Raw genomic sequence first — 22,287 nt, forward strand, 5'->3', positions numbered from 1 at the left:
ATGGGTAAAACATAATTAATCTGCTAGTATAAGAACAGTGATGGAAGAAGTCATGGTGATGATGATGATAGCCACAGAGCCAATGTAAATACGTATATTCATATGTATTTTTACATGTAAATACACAGGGGATCTACATTTGGGATACAATTGTAAGGGAAGTCAAAGGGGTAGGATTTAATAAGCATTTTTTTTCCTACTCCCTTTCTAACATGTACGATAACGTTGTTTTGTTTTTTCCCATTTGTTGATCAGTTTTCCGTTTTGACGAAGTTCGAAAGTAAAGTTTGTGCGAATTTTTCTAGCTTTAGTTTGGAAAATCGTTAGGATTGAACCAAATTATTCTATACTGCAATCAGTAAACGAATTTGCCTCTAGGTGTTGCTTGTGCTCCACCATAAATCTTTTTTTGTCTCTGAAGGTTGTCAAAATTTCCTACACTGATAAAAAACTTAAATGACATGATTACTTTGAGTTCTTTGAGTTCTGATATGAATTACTAATCCCAAGACACTGGATTCAATGAACCAAGCCGTTTGAAATAGGACACACAATTTATTAATGCAGAGAATTATTGATAGGTAAAAGAAGGGGAGGGGAAGCGCCAGAGATTATGACCGCTGAAAGTCTGAACGTTACAAGCACAAAAAGCAAGTTTCTACTATAATGCTAGTCGATTTGGGGAGATTCCTTTGTACAGAAAAAAACGCTTATTTCCAAGAACCAGCGAACATGGAGTGAAATCTGAATCTGTCATCTTACTTGTTGTTGTAGAGAGATTTGGTCTCATGCTCCTAATGGTCGCAACGTGTGTCCCACGTGCTGAACTCAAGGTGCAGCCCCGCACGGCCGCGCCATGCAGCTGAAGTGTGATGAGTTCATCAGGTAGGAGAAAAAGAGGACGAGCTATCGATCAGCTACCCTTTTTATATGGGCCAGGGACGCTTGACCAGATCATGCCTTTTTGGGCGTGGTCTCAGGGGCGGCAGTAGCTCTGGATGTAAAGCTTGGGATCAAGCTTGGGATCAAGAGGTCACAGGTTCGATTCCCGGCTCTTCTGCGTTATATGTCGAAGTGTTCTTGGGCAAGACACTGAATCCCTAATGCCCCCGATATGCAGTCAATTGCCTTGCATGGCTGAGGCTGCTATCGGTGTGTGAGTGTGTCTGAGTGGGTAAGTAAAGCGCTTTGGGAGGTCTTCAGTGACTTAAAAAGCGCTATATAAATGCAGTCCATTTACATTTACTCAGAGACCACCAGGATTGGATGACGGTGTTTGAAGTTGCTAAACTTATTAGAAAGCCAAAGAAGTGAGAAACTAGCGTAATTTTCTGTACTTGAGAATGTAAATTACATTCAAAACGTCATATTATCAGATCTCATTATGGTACATGGTGAAGTGGTACGTCCAGGAACTGTCCAAAAGGGGACGCAGTCATTCAATCCATTCCAAAATTCTGAGTTACTTGGAAGTCAATTTTGTGCCGGGCTTATTTGCTCTAGAAGTTTCATTCATTCATTAAAAGTTGATGTTGAATTCCCATTACAAATTGACACAACGACAAAGTTTCTCTAAAAAGGCATACGAAGTTTATTGTTCAACAGCATCACATTTCTCACAGTTCAAGTTGCCATCCTCAAACGTTTCGCGATACATATAAATAAGACGGAGAGTGTGCATTTAGTAACAGTAGACACATTCAGTGCATAACATACATAAATCATGTGCATTTTGGAAAATATACGGCTTCTTCAATCATGGCGACAAATGAGGCGGCAAGATTTTAAAGTGGCCTTCCTCGCATCAGCCTTTGAAACGTAGCTTTGTTTGTTGTTGTTTTTATGACTCAGTTGTGCTATTAATAGCGCGGTTCTCATGTGCCATTCAGAGAGAAGGAGGCATCACGTGGAGCCCGTTCGCGCTGATTTCAGCAGACCAAAGTTTGCTCGACATTGTCCAAGGACGACGCAACTCGGGATGAGTTTGTGTGCCTTTTTGATGATGCTGGGAACATTTCCAAGCGGGGGGACTGACGGAAGCCGTCACTCGCCGGCACATTCGGAAGGCGGACAGACGGCCGATACACAAAGCATGCAAGCATGCTCAGCAACCCTTATAGCAGGGGTAGGGAACCTACGGCTCAAGAGCCACATATGGCTCTTTTCATGAGAACATCCGTTATAGGTTTATTTTGTTTTCCACCCTTGAATGCATGACCTTCCAGTACCTAACCATTCAATGAATGGGGTCGAAAATGACCCCAATTAAAATCAATGCAGTAATTTAATACATTTATTTCTTTTTTTTTTTAGATATTATATATTTTATTCAACAAAATGGTCATTTTAGTTTTGACCTGTTCTTTTGTCGCTGTGTATTCATATTTTACCACATACCCAACAGTGAGTGAGTTTGTGTGTCATTATGAGGACTAACATAGAACATTTGATAGGTCCAGCCCCCAGAATATAGAATAATAAAAGACTGCAGAGTCTCAGAGCCAGAACCTGAAGGCTCAAGGACAGATGCTTCCATAATACGCAGAAATGATAAAGCTTCTAAAGGTATCATGTCATAAACATGTTTTATGAGGAATACCTGGAATGTGACAATATTAACTTTTGTTTTGAAACATTTTGAAAAATAACAACCCACGGGGTCATTTTTGACCCCACTCATGCATCCAAGGGTTAATATGGAACAAATGCAAAGGAGATAGAACCTCATATTTCATAGATTTTAAAGGATGTCGTGTTCTGATATTCCTTCCTACCCTTCGAGATGCCCAGTATGCACACACATATCCCTGATAGTGATTTTTGACTTTTAAAGCAGTGAGTAACATATTTTCCCGACTATAAGACGCACCCCCCAAAAAATAGTTTTTGTCCTGTATTTTCCATAGATAAGGCGCACCGGACTATAAGGCGCTACAGTGGGATTGTCAACAAAACAGTCAGATAGTTCAGTCAAACATATTTACCCCTTAACATTCTGACGGCTCGCAAAGAAGCAAATACTTTTCTCCAACATGTAAGAACACGTTGTCTGTACGGTCTGAATGAAGATCAAACTTTTGGGATTCAAGAAACGCAGACCATTTCTTAGTTTCTATTTTCTTTTTCGCTGGCAACTGTGTGGACAGCAAAGTAAGAATTTCATTGTGCAGGGAAACGTGGTTCTTTACTGTGCATATGACAAGAAACACTTTGAATTGAATTGAATTTAAAAATAGATTCATCCCAGAAAGGTCAAGATCAGTCTGGAACAAGATTTTGGGAAAATATAATGCCGGGGTAGCTCACTAAAGTCGTCTTGCAGCCATCACATTCAATAATAATACGCAACCATGGTCCTCTTATTTCTTTGAGTGTAGTAAATCGAACCGTGTAAAATATTTACACCCTCCAAAACAAAAATAATAATGGCGACAAGCAACCTAACTTGTGATTCACATATTTTTCGGCCAATTACAGGCTTTGTTTTGCCCCGCTTTAGCCTATGCAAGCCTATACCTCCGAATCACTAGCCAATAGTGACAGATTCAAATGACACATTGGTTAGGAAATGAAACAATGGTAAATATATATCCCAGCATACAACGCAAACAACTTCTACGGGGGAAAATCGAGTCTGTGGCTGCTTGCATCAGTTGCGGGATCTTGCGATTCAATATTGGTCCATATATAAGGCGTACTACATTATAAGGCGCATGGTCAGGTTTTGAAAAAATTAAAGGCTTTTAGGTGCGCCTTATAGTCGTGAAAATATGGCACTCACAATTTTCTTAGATTTAGTCTGTTTTCACTTTTGCACTGCTTCAAAATACTGTTTTTTGATGTAGCTTTTAAACCTGTGTTTCTGTGGTAGCTTTCTAGTACGGGTTTGTTGACTATGGTAGTCATGCAGAGTATGTACACGTCACCTCTCATTTTCTATCATGGGTAAAAGTTCAGAGTTTCAGTTTTGCTAGTTTTACTTACTTTTAAAGAAAGCAACATTGCTGCTTTCAAGTTATCGCGAGGAAGGACATCTCGAGAGGTAGGACGTTTCAGTAGAACAGCAGTTCCTCGGACTAACTATTTTGACTATTACACTGTAGTTGATTTCAGCCAATCATGCAGTAGTTTGATTTCCACACCCTTCAGGGCTGATCTGTTTTTTGTAACCTTGAAGATTTAATAAAAACAGGGGGCTCAGAGAAGATCCTAAGGAAGGGATGAAATTCTCTCCTCTCCAGTTCAAAATCCATTGATGTCTTCTCGCCTTATTTTGAGTGTCTACTAAAGTTTAAACCTAACTATCAGAGTTAAAATCAGCACCATAGTAATCAACTCTGTGACTTTCCAATTTCAGTACAGTACATGCGAAGTTGAAGAAACACAGTGATCGTACTGTTCAGTCCAAAATATATTCATAGTTCCTATCACGGAATCCTGGTAACACGAGTAGGGCGGCCATACTGGATGGGTGTAAGATAAACTCATTATTATCTTGACTGACGTTCGAAAATATGGCGATGGAAGCTTTAGTTTGGCCAGCTAAATTAGGACAACAAATATCTACTGATGTACAATTTCATATATTTTATCATTAAACGTCACACAGTCAATTAAAATGTTCCAAAGAAGGAGCTTTTGTCTGGACAGCGGGTTTGGTGGTTTGGTTGAATTTTGTCTTGAAATATATTTTGTTTTCATGGAGTCTAAAAGGGTTCCCAACCCCTGCTTGATACACTTCTAAGGTGTCCTTTGAACACCTTGGTCAATGAGTCATAAGAGGAATCAGGTGATTCACGCATGCATTACGTCGGAGGGCATCTCGATCTTCAAAGTTCGGAAGCGTCGGCGTCCCTCAAGGCTCCCCCTCGAGCCCCTTTTAGTTCGGACGGGAGAGTACTAAAGCCGTAGCTAGGGCGGCCGCCAGGAGGGCGGAGCTGACGGAAACCACCGATCCTCCGGATCGGTAGACTCGCCGGCCGTTCAGGGGCTGAACGGGCCTGAAGGTCCCAACCATGGCCTTGCCGTCGTGGAACTTTAGCTCGGAAAAAGCCCGCAGCTGAGGGAAGGGAAGCCAAATGTGAGGATTTCGAAAGAAACCATGGAAGACAAAGGTGTATATCGAATTTTGGGTTGAAAAATTATGGCAACAGAGCCAGTCTTTGAGACCTATACAGTTTTTTTCATTTAGAGATAAATATACATGCAGACATTTACAAGTTATACTGCTTTTCATATATTTTTTTTTTTAAACATAAGTTTCATCAATACAATAAAAATGGGGGATATTTCGTTCAGGGTCAGGGTTAGTTGCAGTACTACTGAAGTTGGATTTTTGTGGTATTTCCCTCGTAGTATTCTTGTAGTATTTCTGTAGTAGTGTTTCTGTGTTATACCATTACTATACAGTAGTATTATTGTTGTAGTGTTTTTATAGTATTTTATTCTTTACTGAATGAAAGAATGATAAAACATTTGGTTGTTTTTAAGCAGTAAAATAGGTATTTAATTTTTTAGTCATTTTGTAGTATTTTTGTAGTATCTCTGTAGAAGTAGTTTTGTGGTATTTCTTTGGTAGTATTTCTGTATTATAGTATTATTATAGTAGTATTTTGTAGTAGTATTTTGTAGTATTTCCTTGTAGTGTTTTTGGAGTATTTCTGTAGGAGTATATTTGTATTTTTTCTGTAGTAGTATTTATGTGTTATATTGGTACTATAGTCATATTTTTGTTGTATTTCTGCAGTATTTTCTTTTATCAGAATGAAAGAAAGATAATGTATAAGGGTCCGGTTTTTAAGCACAAGAATTTATATTTGGTATTTTAGTAGTTTTGTTGTACCTTTGTAGTATTTCTGTAGTAGTATTTCTGCATTAATATGGTAGTCAAGTATTTTTGTAGTATTTTCTAAGTAGCGTTTTTGTTGTATTTCTATAGTAGGATATTTGTATTATTTCTGAAGTACTATTAATTAGTTATAGTATTACTATAGCAGTATTTTTGTTGTATTTCTGTCGTATTTTTTTAGTATCAGAATCAAAGAATAATAATATATAAGGTCCCCGTTTTTAAGTACTAAAATTGATATTTCGTTTTTTAGTCATTTTGTAGTATTCATGTAGTTTTTCTATTGTAGTATTTCTGTTTTATGTTACTTTAATATTATTTTTGTAGCATTTCTGTGGTACTTTTTCCCTTTTCAGCATGAAAGAATAATAATGTATCAGTCTCATGTTTTAAGCACTAACATTCATTATTAGTTTTGTTGTATTTTTGTAGTATTTCTATAGTAGTATTTCTGTTTTATGTTACTTTAGTATGATTTTTATAGTATTTCTGGGTACTTTCTTCCTTTTCAGAGTGAAGGAATAATAATGTATTAGGTTCATGTTTTCAAGCACTAACATTTGTATTTAGTTTTGTAGTATTTTTGTAGTATTTCTGTAGTAGTATCTCTGTATTATGTTACTTTAGTATGATTTTTATAGTATGTGTGGGTACTTTCTTCCTTTTCAGATTCAAAGAATAATAATATACTGTATTATGTCCCTGTTTTAAGCACTAAAATTGATCTTTAGTTTTGTGGTTATTTTGTAGTATTTATGTAGTGTTTCTATAGTAGTATTTCTGTTTTATGTTACTTTAGTATTATTTTTGTGGTACTTCTGTGTACTTTGTTCCTTTTCAGACTGAAGGAATAATAATGTATTAGTTTCATGTTTTCAAGCGCTAATATTCATATGTTGTTCATTCATTGTTGTATTTTTGTAGTAATTCTATAGCAGTGTCTTGGTATTTTGTAGTATTTTTGTAGTATTATAGATGTATTATGTTATTTTTGTGTTCTTTTTGTAGTATTTCTGTGTACTTTTTTCCTTTTCAGAGTAAAAGAATAATAATTTATAAGGTTTCATGTTTTAAGCACTAATATTTCTATATTTTTCTTGTATTTTTGTAGTAATTCTACAGTAGTGTCTCTGTATTATGTTAATGTATTATTATTTTTGTAGTATTTCTGTGTACTTTTTTCCTTTTCAGAGTGAAAGAATGATAATGTATTAGGTCTTAAAATTGATATTTAGTTTTGTATTCATTTTGTAGTATTTTAGCACCATGAAAACAAACCTTCATTTTTTTATTCGTAGTACTTTATTTACGATTATGTATATCGTCATTCTACTTTGACCATCGTCATTCCACAATTCTGGCTCCTACAGTATACATCTTTTAATTTTTCGCTGCTAAAAAAACACGTTTTCTTTTTGGGTGAGGGGTCCAATATGTCTCTTTTGCCATTTTGATCTGACCTGTTCAAAACTGAGAGGAATGGCATTCTCAAACAAGGTCCAAATGACGGCCTCCGTGCAGCCGGGCGTCGTCAAAGATCCTTTATAGCGGTAAAAGGAAGTGAGGTTCCGCTCGGCTGGAATCAACTGCGCCAAGGAGATAGGAGGCAGGGAGATGTTGGCGTCTGCAAGAAAAGAGAAGAAAATGGCCGCTCTGCCGCAGTCTTTTCACGCTCGGCTCCTTTTACGATTGCCTATTAGCACTTACTCGTGTTTTTGATGCTTCGCAGAGCGCCGATGATGGAGTCGTACTTTCGGTTGGCGCTGCTGGACGCCTTCGGGACGACAAAAGAGTGACATCACGGTCATTTTTAAGACCGTATTTTCCGGACTATAAGGCGCACCTAAAAACCACCAAATTGGCCGGAGATTTTGCCTTATATACCGGGAAATACGGTGGACAAAAATTGGAAATACATAGTTACATTCAAAGGTGGGTAGGAAACGAGTTAGATTTACTACTTTTCGTTTACTTGAATAAGTTTTGGAGCATTTTGTACTTTTAGGAGTACTTTGAAATCACTATTCTTTTTACTTTTGCTTGATTGGATTTGTGAAGAAGAAACTGTACTCTTACTCTGCTACATTAGGCTACATCGATCCCGTTACTTAAATCTCTTCCACGTTAGTACGTGTCTGTCTCTCTCTGCAAAGGCGTATTTATTTGGTCAGAGACCTTGTTTCTTCTATTCAGATTTGACCGGTGACCCAATCAACCACCAGGTGGCACTTGTGAGCAGGGTTAGGAACGTTTTATATACTGGAGTGCATGGGTCTTCCGACTCTCTGCTACTTATTAGACCAAAGGTCACTCAGTTTTCTAAAATAATAATATATAGATAGATATATAATAATAATAGATAAAAGAGAGAGACAGAAAAAAGTAAAAAGAATAGAAAGAGAAAAAGAGAGAGGGAAAAGGAGAAAAAAGAGAGAGATTAAGAGTGAGAGGGAGAGAGAGGGAGAGAGAGAGATTAAAATATTAAGAGAGAGAGAAAAATGAGAGAAATAACCTTAGAGACAAGAGAGAATAAATAGGGAGGAAGAGAAAGAAAAAAAAAGAAAGGCGTAAATAACGAAAGGCAGAAAAACAAAGAAATGAGAGAGAAACACATGCAGATAAAAAAGAGGGATAGAGAAAGAAAGGCAGAAAGAAAAAGAGAGAGAAAAGTAAAAGGTGAAAGAAAGAGAGGGAGAGAGAGAGAGAGAGAGAGAGAGAGAGAGACAGAGAGAAAGAAAAAAAATATTTATGAAACATGTCATGAAAAGACTTTTTTTGGAGGTGCGCTTTATATATGAAACATGTCACAAGAAGACTATTTTTGGGGGTGCGCCTTATAATCTGGTGCACCTCAGATATGAAACATATCACAAAAGACTTTCTTTGGGGGGTGTGCCTTATATATGCAACATATATCTCAAAACGACTGTTTTTAGGGGGGGGAGCCTTATAATCTGGTGCGCCTTATATATAAAACTTTTACACAAAAAGCAATATTTTGGGGGTGCGCCTTATAATCTGGGGCGCCTTATATATGAAACATATATCTCAAAAAGACTATTTTTGGGGGTGCGCCTTATAATCTGGTGCGCCTTATACATGAAACATATCACAGAAGGACTATTTTTGAGGGTGCGCCTTATAAACTGGTGTGCTTTATTTATTAAACATATATCACAAAAGACTTTTTTGGGGGGTGCGCTTTATAATCTGGTGCGTCTTATATATAAGACATTTACAACAAAAAACTATTTTTCAAGGGTTCACCTTATAATGTGGTGCGCCATATTTATGCAACATATATCACATAAAGACTGTTTTAGGGGGGAGCCTTATATTCTGGTGCGCCTTATATATAAAACTTTTACACAAAAAGACATATTTTGGGGGTGCACCTTATAATCTGGTGCGCTTTATATATAAAACATATATCTAAAAAAAAACTATACACTGGAGGTGCGCTTTACATAATGGTGCGCCTTATATATAAGACACTTACCACAAAAATATATTTTTCGGGGGTGCGCCTTATATATAAAACATATATCACAAAAAGATTATTTTTGGGAGGAGGTCTTATAGTTGGAGGAATTTTATATATGAAACATATGCCAAAAAAAACAATTTTATGGTGGTGCGCTTTATAATCCAGTGCGCCTTATATACAAAACGTATATCACCCAAAGACTATTTGATGGGGGTGCGCCTTATAATCCAGTGCGCATAGGAATTCATAGAATTGGGTACCTCATAGAAGAAGCCTAAAACGGCGACGCCTTCAGGGTCCGCGAGCGCCGTGGTCAAATCGGCGTAGTGATGTTTCATGTGCACAATGTGGAGCTGCAGAACCCACAAAAATTTTCAAAAGTCATCACTTTAGCTAATATGCCTGTGTTTCTACAAATCCACGAAACAGTGGCTTCGGGATAATCCAAGGAATAGGCAAGGACAAAAAACCCTGCCATGACTGGAAAGGAAGAGGGAAAAAAACAAACCCCCTAAAACCTCAATAAAATAGGGTCGTCATCTAAATCTATTCCCAAATCGAATCGCTTAAGCTGCCCGCCAACATCAGTTATCAGTTCCGATGCTAAGCGCTAATGCTAATAGCATAGCAGTGATGCCAGTTAGCTAGTTTGTAATGGTAGCATCTAGCATTTGTGGCTAGATTGGTCGAGTTTGGGATTGCTAGCAGATAGCATTAGCGACTGGATACACCAAGTTTGCAATACTAGCAGGTAATAATAGCAATATAATTCAATTCGGGGCTACATTTTAAATACCGTGGCTTTAAATACAGTGCAGTTCGTTCTGTTTTTTCGTGGTGTTTTTTTTCTCAACGCATACGGTCTAAATACTTAAAATTGCGGGGACATCTGAAAACATTTGTGATGTCCTTCCAGAGGAGACATTAGTTTTTGACAACATTATCCGTGTAATACATAACAATAGGTTTGAGAGTACTTTATTCAATATTTACTACATGATATTACAACTTTTCTACCTCCAAATAGAACAGCAGGGGAAGTTATCTATCAAAAATGCTACACTTTTCTTTCAGCCTGAATATCAGGTTGCTGAAGTTTCCTTTCATCCTCGAGGAACGATGACAAGTGAATGCAATTTGGGCCATTACTACGGCAACCAGTAATGACAATAACAGAAAAAGATATGTCTGTGCTGCATTTTGGCACTATTCTCTACAGTATGGTTGCCCTGGCGCTCTGTTCTAGAAACATAGAGCCCTCATTTGCATTTTCATTTCACGCAGTAGTAAATCTGTGGTCATTTTTGCAATCACCATCTTGAATGATCGCGTGATATGAAAACATGTTGTGTAAACATCAGATTTTGGGAGTAAAATATGGCTTTCTTCCTAAATAATGCAAGTTTATACGGTTAACAATGATGCTTTTTTCTATTGATTCAGTTTAGTGAAGGCCTAATTGTGAAAGGCACAGGCCGCAACTGTTATGAATCGATTTCAAAGCACCTCCATTGGGTACTGCTCCCCATCGATGGTGTGTTCGGAGCCCGGGCCCCCGTTGGTGCCCCAGTGGAGATGGAACTGGACGGCCTTGTAAGTGCTGGGCAGCCCTCCGCCCGAGATGGTGCCCTGAGGGACGCCAACTTGAACTGGGAAAAAAAAACACATGGCCGCCATTTTAGCGATGTGTAGGCAGCGAACGCTTTTTTCTTTTTCCGTCTATTTTTCCTATTGATAATTTGTTTTTCAACCTATGTTTCTTTTTCCTAGCTTTTCATTTTATTTTTCTTGCTCTTTTCTTTCTTTTTTGATAGCTTTTTCCCTTTTTCTTCTTCTTTTTTCCTTTTTGTCCTATTTTTTTCTTCTTTTGTTCTTTTTTTCTACTAAGTTTTTACTTCTTTTGTTCTTTTTTTCTACTAAGTTTTTACTTCTTTTTCCTACTTTTATCTTTTTCCTTCCTTTGTTCTCTTTTAACTTTTTTTCATCTTTTGTTTCTTACTTTCTTAGCTTTTTACCTCTATTATTGTGCTTTTTTTCTTCTTTCTTTCTTTCTATCTTTCTCTCTTTTTATTTTTTTCTATGCTTTTTTTATTTTTTCCCTGGCTTTTTACTTACTTTTTCATTTTTATTTTTCTGTTTTTTCCTTCTTCTTTTTCTCTATTGTGTATTTTTCTAGCTTTTTTACTTTTTTCTTTTATTTTTTCTAAACCTTTTAACTTTTTTCTATCATTTTCTTTCTTGCTTATTTTCCCTAGCCTTTTTCTTCCTTTGCTTGCTTTTTCAATTTTTCTCATTTTTTTTCTGTTTCTTATTTTATTTCTTCTTATTTTTTTCCTATTTTCCTTTCTTATTTTTTCCTCCTCTTATTTGATTTTTAGGGGATCTTTTTTTTTCTTTTTTTTCCCCTGACTTATCACTTGTTTTTTCTCTTTTTTGTTTTTCTTTTTTCCCCGTTTTTACATTTTTTTCTCTTTTTTCCTGTTCTTTTTCCCCCATTTTTACATTTTTTCTTTTGTTTATTTTTTCCTAGCTTATTACCCTTTTTTATTTCATTCTTGTTTCTTTTTTTGGCTTTTTATTTGTTTTGTTTTTTCACAGCTTTTCCATCTTTTTTCTCTCTGTTTTCTTCTTGTCTTCTTTTATTTTCATCTTCATTTGATTCTTTTTTCCTTTTTTTCCTTTTCTTCTCTTCTTTTTTTGTTTCCTAATACCTGGCTTTTTTTCGTGTTTTTTTTTCTTTTTAATCCCCTAGTTTTTCTCTCTTCTGATTTGATTTTTTTGTTTCTTGTATTCCTTTTTTTCTTCTTTTGCCTAATTTCGCCCCCCCCCCCCCCCCCCCCCCCCTTTTTTTTTTTTAAATCATTTCGTGTATAATGTTACCTCATTTCTGTTCATATACGGAATAAAGCGACAACTACAAATCCCGAAGCTCCGTCTGGGAGCCGAACAAAGCGGCGCTTCCGGCTCGGCCGGCTGAAAAGAGCCGGAGTTGCCGTCACGTCACCGCTCCAGATTTCGGAGTCTCACCCGAGTGTCCGTTATTTTTGATGGTGCTGCGAAAGATATGCTGATAATCGGCAAAGTCCAAGGGAGTCAGGCGCTCGTCCATTAAAGCCTTCCTGGTGACCACGTTAATGGGCGATTGCGATTTCCCGGCGCAGGCGCCGTTGGCGTGGTTCCACCTGTCGGGACCTAAAAAACGATCACAAAGCGAATGTTTCGAAACTGTCGTTTTTGTTTGCGTGCGGAAGCCATCAAAAAGCTTTACCGTTGCATTGACGCTCACAAGTGAACTGGGACTGATAACACCAGTCTGAAAGAGACAAATATGAAAATCACAAATTATTAATCATCTCAACTCATAACCCCCCAAAAAGACATAAAAACGATGAAAAAAAGTACAAAAGAAAACTCAAGTTATGTTTATTTGTGACACCCTTTATCACGAGGAGTATCAAAAGGACGCACAAGAAAAGAGAGAGAGAGAGAGAGAGAGAGAGAGAGAGAGAGAGAGAGAGAGAGAGAGAGAGAGAGAGAGAGAGAGAGAGAGAGAGAGAGAGAGAGAGAGAAAGAGAGAGAACAAAATATAGAAAGCGACAAAGTCAGAGAGATAAAGAAAGAGAAAGTCAGAAATTAAAAGAGAGAGAGGGGGGAAGAGAGGAAGAAAAGGAAGAAAGAGAGAAAGAGAGAGACAGGGTGGGGGTCGAGAGAGACAGAAAGAGAGCGAGATAGTAAAAGAGGATTGGGATAAAGAAAAAAGGAAGAAAGCAAGAGAGAGAGGGAGAGAGAGAGAGAGAGAGGGGGAGAGGAAAGAGAAAGAGGGAAACAAGGAAAAAAGAGAGAAAAAAAGCAACCAAAAGAAGTAAAACGCTAGGGGTGGTGGAGTGGTGGGGCAAGTTGTGTCTTACAAAAGAAGAAAAGGAAAGAAAGGAGAAAAAAAGCACAATTTTTTTTAAAAAAGTATGAGAAAAATTTTAAAAAGCAAGAAAAAGAAGTCAATATCTAGGGAAAACGGAAACAAAAGAAGAAAAAACAGAGGCAAAAAGTAAAATAGAGAGAAAAACAGGAAAAAAAAGAAAAAAGGAAAAAAAAGCAGGGGGGGAAACAACTGAAAAATTGAAAGAAAAAAATAAATAAGTAAAAAGCTGGGGAAAGGGGAAAGAAAAGAAGAAGAAAATAAAATCAAAAGGTAAGCTAGAGAGAAAAACAGGTCAAAGAAGAAAAAAGAGAAAAATAGAGAAAATGCAAGAAAAATAAGTCAAAAGCTAGGAAAAAAAGAACCATAAGAAGATAATACTAAAGTAAAAAAGAAAAGAGAGAGAAAAGAGAAAAGAGGAAAAAAGAAAAAGAATTAGGCAAAATGAAGAAAAAGCAAGATAAAGAAGTAAAAAGCTGGAGAAAAATAAAACAAAATAATAAAAAAATAAAAGCAAAGAGTAAAATAAGGAGAAAAGAGAAAAAAGGAAAACAGCAATTATAAAAAATGAAGAAAAAGCAAAAAAAAAAGTAAGAAGCTGGGGGAAAAAAAGAAGACAAATATAAAGAAAAAAAGGAAAAAAGAAAGTTAAAAACAGGAACAGAAAGAAAAGAGCTATGAAAAATGAAGAGGGAGTAATTCAGTGCACGGAGTTTACGAATACTGGAGCGAGCGAGCTAGCGCGTGTGGGCTTCCCCGCATTCTCCGCTACAAATCTCTTTCGCTTTCCGACGCATCAAACATTCATGAAAAAACCTTGCCATTGAAAAAAATGGAAGAAGAGAGGGGAGCGTAGGGGGGGGGGGCGTTGGGGCGGTTACAGGGTCCGTTTTTTTTTCCTGTTTTGGTTATTAAGATTGTATGAAAGCGTCTCTCAGCGTCCAAAGAGGAAGTTATTGACATGTCGAGCTCTTCCGCTTGGAAAAAGCAAAACTCCCAGCATGCATTGCGATCGGTGTCAAACGCGGATTGGGTTCCCGGCTCGATGTTTGGATGTTAATATTAAAGACGGCTACCATTGACATTTTAGGAAAATTTAACGAAAAATATATGAAACTGTTATTACGATCCAGTCTTAAAGTTTTTTTTCTTATATATCTTCCATTTTTTTCTTTTTTTTTCTAATTCACTGAATTCTCAAATTATGTTATGAATATTATCATTAGAATGAAATTAAAATGAAAACAATTTCTCTCTATCTCTTTCTCCCTTTCTCTCTCACTCTCTTTTCACCTTCTTTATTTCCCCTCTTCATTTTTTCTTTCTTTTTCCTCTCTCTTTCTTTCTTCCTTCCTTTTTTCTTTCTACTTTCCTTACTTTCCATCTTTCCACCTTTCTTTCTTGCTCTCTATTTCTCTTTCTCCATCTCTCTTTACTCCCTTACTCTGTCTTTCTTGTTTTTTTTTCCAAGTCTTTCTCTTTCTCTAATTTTTCTTGTTTTGTCTATCTTTATTTTTTAATCTCTTTGTGACGCATTTACTTTTTTTGTCCCTCCTCTTTCTCTCCTCTTTCACCCTTTCATTGCCTTTCTTATTTTTTTCTATCTCTCCTTGTTTTATTCATTCTCCCTCTCTTTCTTTCTGAATTGCTATCTCTCGCTTTCTCTCAATCTTTCTTTCTCCTTCTCTCTTTCTCCTTCTTTATCACCATCTTTCTCTTTTTATCTCTCTCCATTTATTTATTTCTCTATGTCTTATATATATATATATATATATATATATATATATATATATATATATATATATATATATATATATATATATATTGTTTATTTATAGTTTCAACGGTATAATTGTTTAGATAAAGCTCAAGATAGGCGCATTTTGTATCTTTTTATAAGGAAAATAACATTATAACGGCAGTTTGTCACAAACCAATTAAACGACTGTCCGCTCAATCGTCGACCAATCAGAGACGTGAAGAATCTGCCGATTGGTACGTGAGCAGAGAACACAGTACAAACAGCCAAAAAGCCTGTCATTGTACCCGCCAGGAAACTCAAGAAAAAATGTAAATCAATTTAAAACGACAATAGCCCCATCTTATAAAAACAAACGTTTCGTGTCTTATTTTGGAGGTAGGAAAAAAATACACAAGAGACTTCCTGTCGATTGTCGTCCTGTGTAGTAATGGGACGAACGGCAGAAAGAGACCAAATATTAATTATGTGTCGTTTGCAAACAAAACGGCTTTATAAGCTAGCTCTTTGAAGCGTGACCGTTGGGAGCGGGCTCCCCAAACAATCAGAAGCCGGCTCCCTTCGAAACCCGTTAAATTTCTCCTGTGATTGTTCAATATCCATGATATGAATTGTTTTTCAGGGAGTCTAGGTTGTTGACTCTCAATTGAACCGGCCTGGAAAGGGATGGGCGCTGCCAGGCTGTATTTGCCCAAGACACACAACAGGAAGGGTGACCTGACGACCTAGCTTTTTAACTTCTTTTTGGCTTTTTTCCTTCCCCCTAGCATATTTATTCATTTTTTGGGTGTTTTTTCCTTTTTTCTTTTTTTTTTACATTTATTTTTTACTTCCTTTCACCCCTAGATCTGTATTACTGTTTTCTTGCTATTTTCTTATTGTTCTCGCTTTTGACCTGTTCATTTGTATTCTTCTTTGTTTGTTTTTTTGAGCTTTTTACCTCTTTTGCTTTTTTTCCTAAGCCTTTTCTTCTTTTTTGTTTTTTTTGTTTTTTTTCTTGTCCCTCTTTTTTTCTATTTATCTTTTCTATTTTTTGTTTCCATTTTTTTGCTTTTAAATCCTCTTTTTTCCCTAGCCTTATTTTCTTTTTCTCTCTTCTTTCTCCTTTTTCTTTTTCTTATTTTCCTCCCTTAAATGTTTGCTTCTTTTTCATTGCCTTTTTCTTCTTTGTTTCTTTTTTAAATCGTAGCTCTTTTTTCCCTTTTCCCTTTTTTCCTCTTTTATTTTAGTTTTTCTCTTTTTGTCTCTTATTTCTATTAATCAATACTACGTTAGCTTTGCACAAGTCAATCAAAGTTAAAGGCAAATCAAAATGGATTCAACGCAGATCAAATTTGCTTCCTTCAACATTTATCTCTGAGCCATTCTGACTCATTAAAAGAGCCATATATCGCCGACGGGGCCTTAGGTTACAAACCCTTGATTAAGGCAACAAAAACAACCTAAAGAGCCGCTTTGGGACCCAAAAAAGTTGTCTAGTGAGACGAGCCGAAACAGACGTTTCTCTAAAAATGGACATCAACTGTGTAGCAACAGGCGAGAAATTGGCGCAGCCGACTGGTTTCTTTGGACTCCAAATGAACACACGCGATCAAAACGCTCTTGGACATTTTCGTGAAATGACACTCACATATACCGGACGTTCATGAAAATGCCGCTTCTCCTCTATTATTCTTCATATTACCTCGACTGATATATTTTTTTGTTGGTTTCTGAATTGTTTTTGAAAATAATGACATGAAAAACATTTTATTTAGACAATTCGGGACACTCCACTCATGAAACAAGAATGTAGAGAATAAGAAGACCGGGAATAAAGATGCCATTTCTCATAAAAGCCCCTGGGATTCAATCAGCTATTATTGCCCTATAAACCCTTTTGCGCAGGTGTACTACACAAGAGAAAGAGAGAGAGGGAGGAGAAGAGAGACAGAGAGGAAAAGAGAGGGAGGAAAAATGGAGCGGAGGAAAACAGGGGGGAGGTTAGAGAGATAGCAAAATAGAAACAGGGAGGAAAAGAGGAGGGGAAGTTATAGAGGGAAAAAGAGAGAGAGACGGGAAGAATGGGAGGGGGGAGGAGAGAGGGAGGGAAGGTTGGAGAGGTTAAAAAAATAGAGACAGGGATGAAAAGAGGGTGGGAGAGAGGGAGGCAAGGTTAAAGAGGGAGTAAAAGAGAGAGGTGAGAAAAGAGAGACAGAGAGGAAAAATGGGAGGGGTAAGAAAGAGTGAGGGAAGGTTAGAAAAGGGGGGGAATAGAGAAAAGGAGGAAAAGCAAGGGGGAAAAGGGTGGGAGAGGTGGTTTGGAGGGGATAGAGAGAGGGGGAGGTAAGGTTACAAAGGGAGGAAAATAGAGACAGGGAGGAAAAGAAAGGAGGAAAGGAGAAGAGATGAAAGAGAGAGAGGGAGGGAAAAATTAGAGGGGGAAGAGAGAAGGAGGGAAGGTTAGAGAGGTTGTAAAAGAGTGAAGGAAGAAAAGAGAAACAGAGAGGAAAAATAGAAGGGGTAAGAAAGATGGAGGGAAGGTTAGAAAGTGAGGAAAATAGAGACAGTGAAGAAAAGAGAGAGGGAGGAAAAATAGGAGTGGGGAAGAGAGAGGAAGGGAATGTTAGAAAGGGAGGACAACAGAGACAGGGAGGAAAGGATAGGGAAAGAAAGAGGGAAGGGGAGGAAAAATTGTAGGGGAGAGACAGAGGGAGGTAAGGTTACAGAGGGAGGAAAAGAGAGACAGGGAGGGAAAAGGGAGGGAGGAAAAAGAGAAAGGAAGGAAAAAAAGAGAGAATAGGGGAAAAAAGAGGTAGAGTTAGGCAAAGAAAGAGCGGGGGGAAGGGAGAGGGAGGAAAACACAGGGAGGAAAAGAGAGCAATGGAGGAAAAAAGAGAGGGAGGCAATTAGAATGAGGAAAAAAGAGAGAGTAGGGGAAAAGAGGTAGAGTTAGGAAAATAAAGAGCGAAAGAAAAAGGGAGAGACAGATGATAAGAGAGCGTGAGAGGAAAAATATATGTAATCATATGTATGATATTCAAATAAAAGCCCTGGCCGAGAGATAACATAGACAGCATGTCATTTTTTTTCTGCGACTCTCCAAGATTAATGTTTGCAAACCCAGAGCAACTAATGAGTTAATATCTTGGGTCCATATTACACAGGGCAAAGTTTCAACTACAGTTTACACTCGTGGTGTTACATTAACAGAACCTTGATATGCTTCTTACAAAGCCACTCCTTGGTTTGAGGACAGGCGGTTCCTCTCTCTTATATCAGCTCAATAAACCATGAAACTTGATGACGAAAACCCACAGAATAAATTGTAAACACCTGCTAAGCACCTGGAGCTGTTTGATTGAGCAGTGAAATAGGTGGATCTCTGCATACATAGCGCGCTCCCTTAAGTACATTTTTATCCTTCTCATTTGCAGTATTTTGTGACATTTTTACAAAAGAACTCTGCTCGCTTTCATGGCTCTTTGAGTTCAGAAGGTGCTGACCCCTTAGCCCTTTGCGCTAATCAATAACAACAAAGTAGCTCTTGGACGTAGCCTTTACAGTAATCCCTCGCCGTATCGCAGTTTCAGTTTTGTGGTTTCGCTACTTCTCGGATTTTCATCGTGCATTGTGTTCTGCATTCTGATTGGCTAAACAGACGCTCTGCGTGTCAACAACAGCTTGACGAATTTACATTATGCAGGTTCTTATCTTTTTCAACTTCAAGTTTCTCTAAAAGATATTGTATATACAAAACGCCACAAAAGCAGCAAAAGGCAGAGAAGGATGCTTTCTATCGCCAACAAAGTTGGACCTCTCAACTTGCTAAACTCGCTTTGAAGCCACATGCTGGTGTTTGGCACTCCATAGGAACTCCCAGGGCTTTGAAAAATTGTTTGATAATGGAAAAATATATGGTTCTTGAGAGCAAAAAACACATTCTTAACCTTCGATATAAATACAGATCGTTACAGTATCAAATTTTGTGCTTTGAAAAAGGGACCTCTTCCATTATATTGCTATAATTCTCAAAAGGAAAAATTACGATAAAAATACTCAAAAAAATTACTACTACATTAATACTACAATACAAAATACTATTGCAGAAATATTACAACAGAAATACCAAAAAGAAAAAACTACAGTGATATTACATGAATACTAAAAAAATACTACAAAAATATGATGATGTAAATCTACAAAAATACTACAAAATACTACTACAGAAATATGACAAAAATACCACAACAATAATACTATAATACAAAGACACTACTACAGAAATAGCATGATAGAAATACCACTAAAATACAGTTACGGTAAAACAGATATACTACCAAAAAATGTTGCAATGAAAATAATACTAGAAAAAAAAACAACACAGAAATCTGACCACACAAATACTACAAAAACACCACTATCGAAATCCTTCTAAAACAATTCAACAGAAATACTACAAACATACCGCTACAGTAATATTATAATACAAAAATACCACTACAATAGTACTGCAGATATACGGCAAAAACGATGCAATGAAAATATTACAAAAATACTACACAAATCTGACTACACAAATACTACAAAAACACTACAATGAAAATCCTTCTAAAACAATTCAAAATAAATACTACAAACATACAGAGACAGTAATATTACAACAGAAATACGATACAAATATATTATGAAAATATTACCCCACAAAAAAATCGACTATGGAAATACTACAAAAATACTCAAGAAGAACTACAAAAACTACTACTGTGGTCTTAAACTTTAAACTTAAGTAGACACTCAATCTCCTTCGCAGTCATCCAATAGTAACAAACTCATTATAAGAAAATATTTCACAATGATCCAAAATAAAACTACAGTAGTACTACAAAAACTGATTGCAGAAATATTACAAAAATATTTAAAAAATACTACCAAACTAAATATGAAAATCTTGCGTTAAGAAAGGGATCTCGTAAATGATTTTACTTGAATTGGATGGCATCCAGTTCAGGGTGTCCCCTGCCCACTGCCTGGAGATAGCTGGGATGGGCTCCAGCACCCCCGCGACCCTACTGAGGATAAGCGGTGCAGATAATGGATGGATGGATGGATGTTTCAAAAGCGATTGGATGAAAAGAATCCGAATCAAAAGAAAACAGAACACATAGAGTTCTCCATGTTTATCGATTCGGAAAGGTCTCTAGGACAGGCCCTTGGCCAATTTTTTTAACCCCAATGTGGCCCCTGACTTCAAATAATTGCCCACCCCTGCAATACATAAAAACAAAAAACTGGCTCCTTATCATATAGGATATTAAGAAACACATAAACATGATAATAATAGTAATTGTTTTTTTTTCCATCAATTAAAAAAGAAATTATATATATATATATATATATATATATATATATATATATATATATATGAACAAATAAATTGAAATATATAAATACAGAATAATAATAAAAAAGATAATAATAACTGTAGTAAAACGAATTAATATAACAATAATAATAACAATAATAATTGTTATTTCTTAAATAATTGAAAAAATATATATATATATAAAACACGAATTAAAAATGAAAAAATAAAGTATATAAATAAATAAATACATAGAAAATAATAATAAAAAAGATCATAATTGTAATAAAACGAATTCAAATCATGATAATAATAACAATAATAGTTGTTTTTTCTTAAATAATTGAAAATAAAATTAAAAATATAAAACACGAATTAAAAATGAACAAATGAAATAATATAGATATATAGTTAAATTAAAACAAAACAAAAACGATAATAATAATTGTAATGAAACAAATGCAAATCATGATAACAATAAGAAAATAATAGTTTTTTCTTTAAAAAATGAGAATATAAAGATATAAAAAACGAATAAAAAATGAACAAATAAAATAAAATAAAAATATATAAAATATATAATGATAATAATAAAAAAGATAATAATAATCTTAATAAAATGAATGCAGGTACAAGCAGGCAGGTCCTCCTCACCTCCGGCCCCGGCAGCGAAGCTCCAGGATGCAGCCAGAAGGAGGAGGATGGCGGCCATGGAGGACAAATTCTTCTGCTGCATGACTGAAATTCAATGCAAGTTCTCCCCCCAAAAAATATGACGCTCGCACTGTCGCAGGGGGTCTTATACTGTCGCAGGGGGTCTTAGACGTATCCATCAGCATGCCACGCAGGAAAGGAAGAAGCCGGCCCCGCCCCCTTACACTTGCATCACCCCCCCCCCCCTTTATCATCCTTGAGCATCTTTTTAGTGCACCGAGAGGCAAAAAAATTGCAATCAAAATACTGATAAAGAATTGAACACTCGAAGGGATTTTTGCATAGGAATAACGCGGGATGGGGTGTGTCGTTCGCGAACGAGTAGGCTTTATAAGCTGGCTCTTTGAAGTGATCGTCAGGAGCCGGCTCCCCATCATTCGAGCCCCCCTAAGTTCAACCCAAGCATCTCCATAATTAAATCTCTTTTCCCTGATAAAGGACAGAATTGGCTGAAAAACGTTAGATTTTATTTTCTTTTTAAGTAAAACAAAATAAAAATGTAAGCAATGCAACTGCTTTGAAATTGTTCAGTCCATTTGATTCGTAGCACCTCTCCCACCTCTCTTCCACTCAGCTAGTGTCGCTTGAGCCATAGCGGTGGAGTCTGTGGAGCCTCCTGTGTATTACAGTGAAAGTATGCTATTACGGAAGTCCTAGAGTGCTACAACTCAATTTAAAACAGAACAAAACATTCGCTTGATAAAAACAGCCTGAAAAGAAACATTCAATTGATAAAAACGGACATTTAAAATCAAAAGCATTTATTCAAATATCTTAATTAAGATCTTATTAAATGACTCTAAAACCCCAGTGTGTAATATTTGAATCCTAGATGGCCAGCGCCACAGCAAGCAGCAAGATGCCAAACAAACCTAGCACTGACCTTAGGTAGGGATTCCACTAAGTAAAATAAATAAAAATTTCTGCCTGGTATTCAAATAAATGTTTTATTTAATTTTTTTAATGAATGAAAGTTTTTTGTACCACTAGGAGGCACTAAATATTACACACTGTCCCTTTAAGGGAAATGAAAGAAATGGTTTTAACCAGCCTTCCAGGAGCTTTTTCTCTTTTAATTGCCAATATGCATTTTTTCAGGTATTCTGTGCTGTTAGGTATAAAAAAACATACATATTGGTTTATATATACCAGTATACAGTGAAGATAATAAGTATTTGAACACCCTGCTATTTTTCTATTTCTTCCACTTAGAAATCAT

General features: G+C 36.4%; 1 protein-coding gene across 1 annotated transcript; it reads right to left on the reverse strand.

The window, feature by feature from the left end:
- Positions 1–1,567: 1,567 nt before the first annotated feature.
- ca4a (carbonic anhydrase 4a) lies at positions 1,568–21,202 on the reverse strand. Its single transcript, XM_088321335.1, has 8 exons — positions 21,009–21,202; positions 12,604–12,648; positions 12,363–12,527; positions 10,842–10,984; positions 9,596–9,688; positions 7,556–7,622; positions 7,309–7,472; positions 1,568–5,059 (listed from the first exon to the last, which is right to left on the reverse strand). The coding sequence occupies exons 1-8, from the start codon at positions 21,088–21,090 to the stop codon at positions 4,880–4,882; spliced, it is 939 nt and encodes a 312-aa protein (XP_088177461.1). The 5' UTR covers positions 21,091–21,202; the 3' UTR covers positions 1,568–4,879.
- Between the last annotated feature and the right edge of the window lie 1,085 nt (positions 21,203–22,287).

The sequence above is a fragment of the Urocampus carinirostris genome, chromosome 17, assembly GCF_059441175.1.
Source record: "Urocampus carinirostris isolate Australia breed hairy pipefish chromosome 17, RoL_Ucar_1.0, whole genome shotgun sequence".
Taxonomy (NCBI): domain Eukaryota; kingdom Metazoa; phylum Chordata; class Actinopteri; order Syngnathiformes; family Syngnathidae; genus Urocampus; species Urocampus carinirostris.

Bases quoted from the DNA above. Each gene is read 5' to 3' on its own strand.
- ca4a (XM_088321335.1), bottom strand. From the start codon at position 21,090: ATGCAGCAGAAGAATTTGTCCTCCATGGCCGCCATCCTCCTCCTTCTG. The intron at 9,689-10,841 runs GTGCTTTGAAAT...TGGGTTCTGCAG, and splicing joins GGGAGCAGTACCCAATGGAG to CTCCACATTGTGCACATGAA. The intron at 7,623-9,595 runs GTACCCAATTCT...GTCGTCCCGAAG, and splicing joins TTTTAGGCTTCTTCTATGAG to GCGTCCAGCAGCGCCAACCG.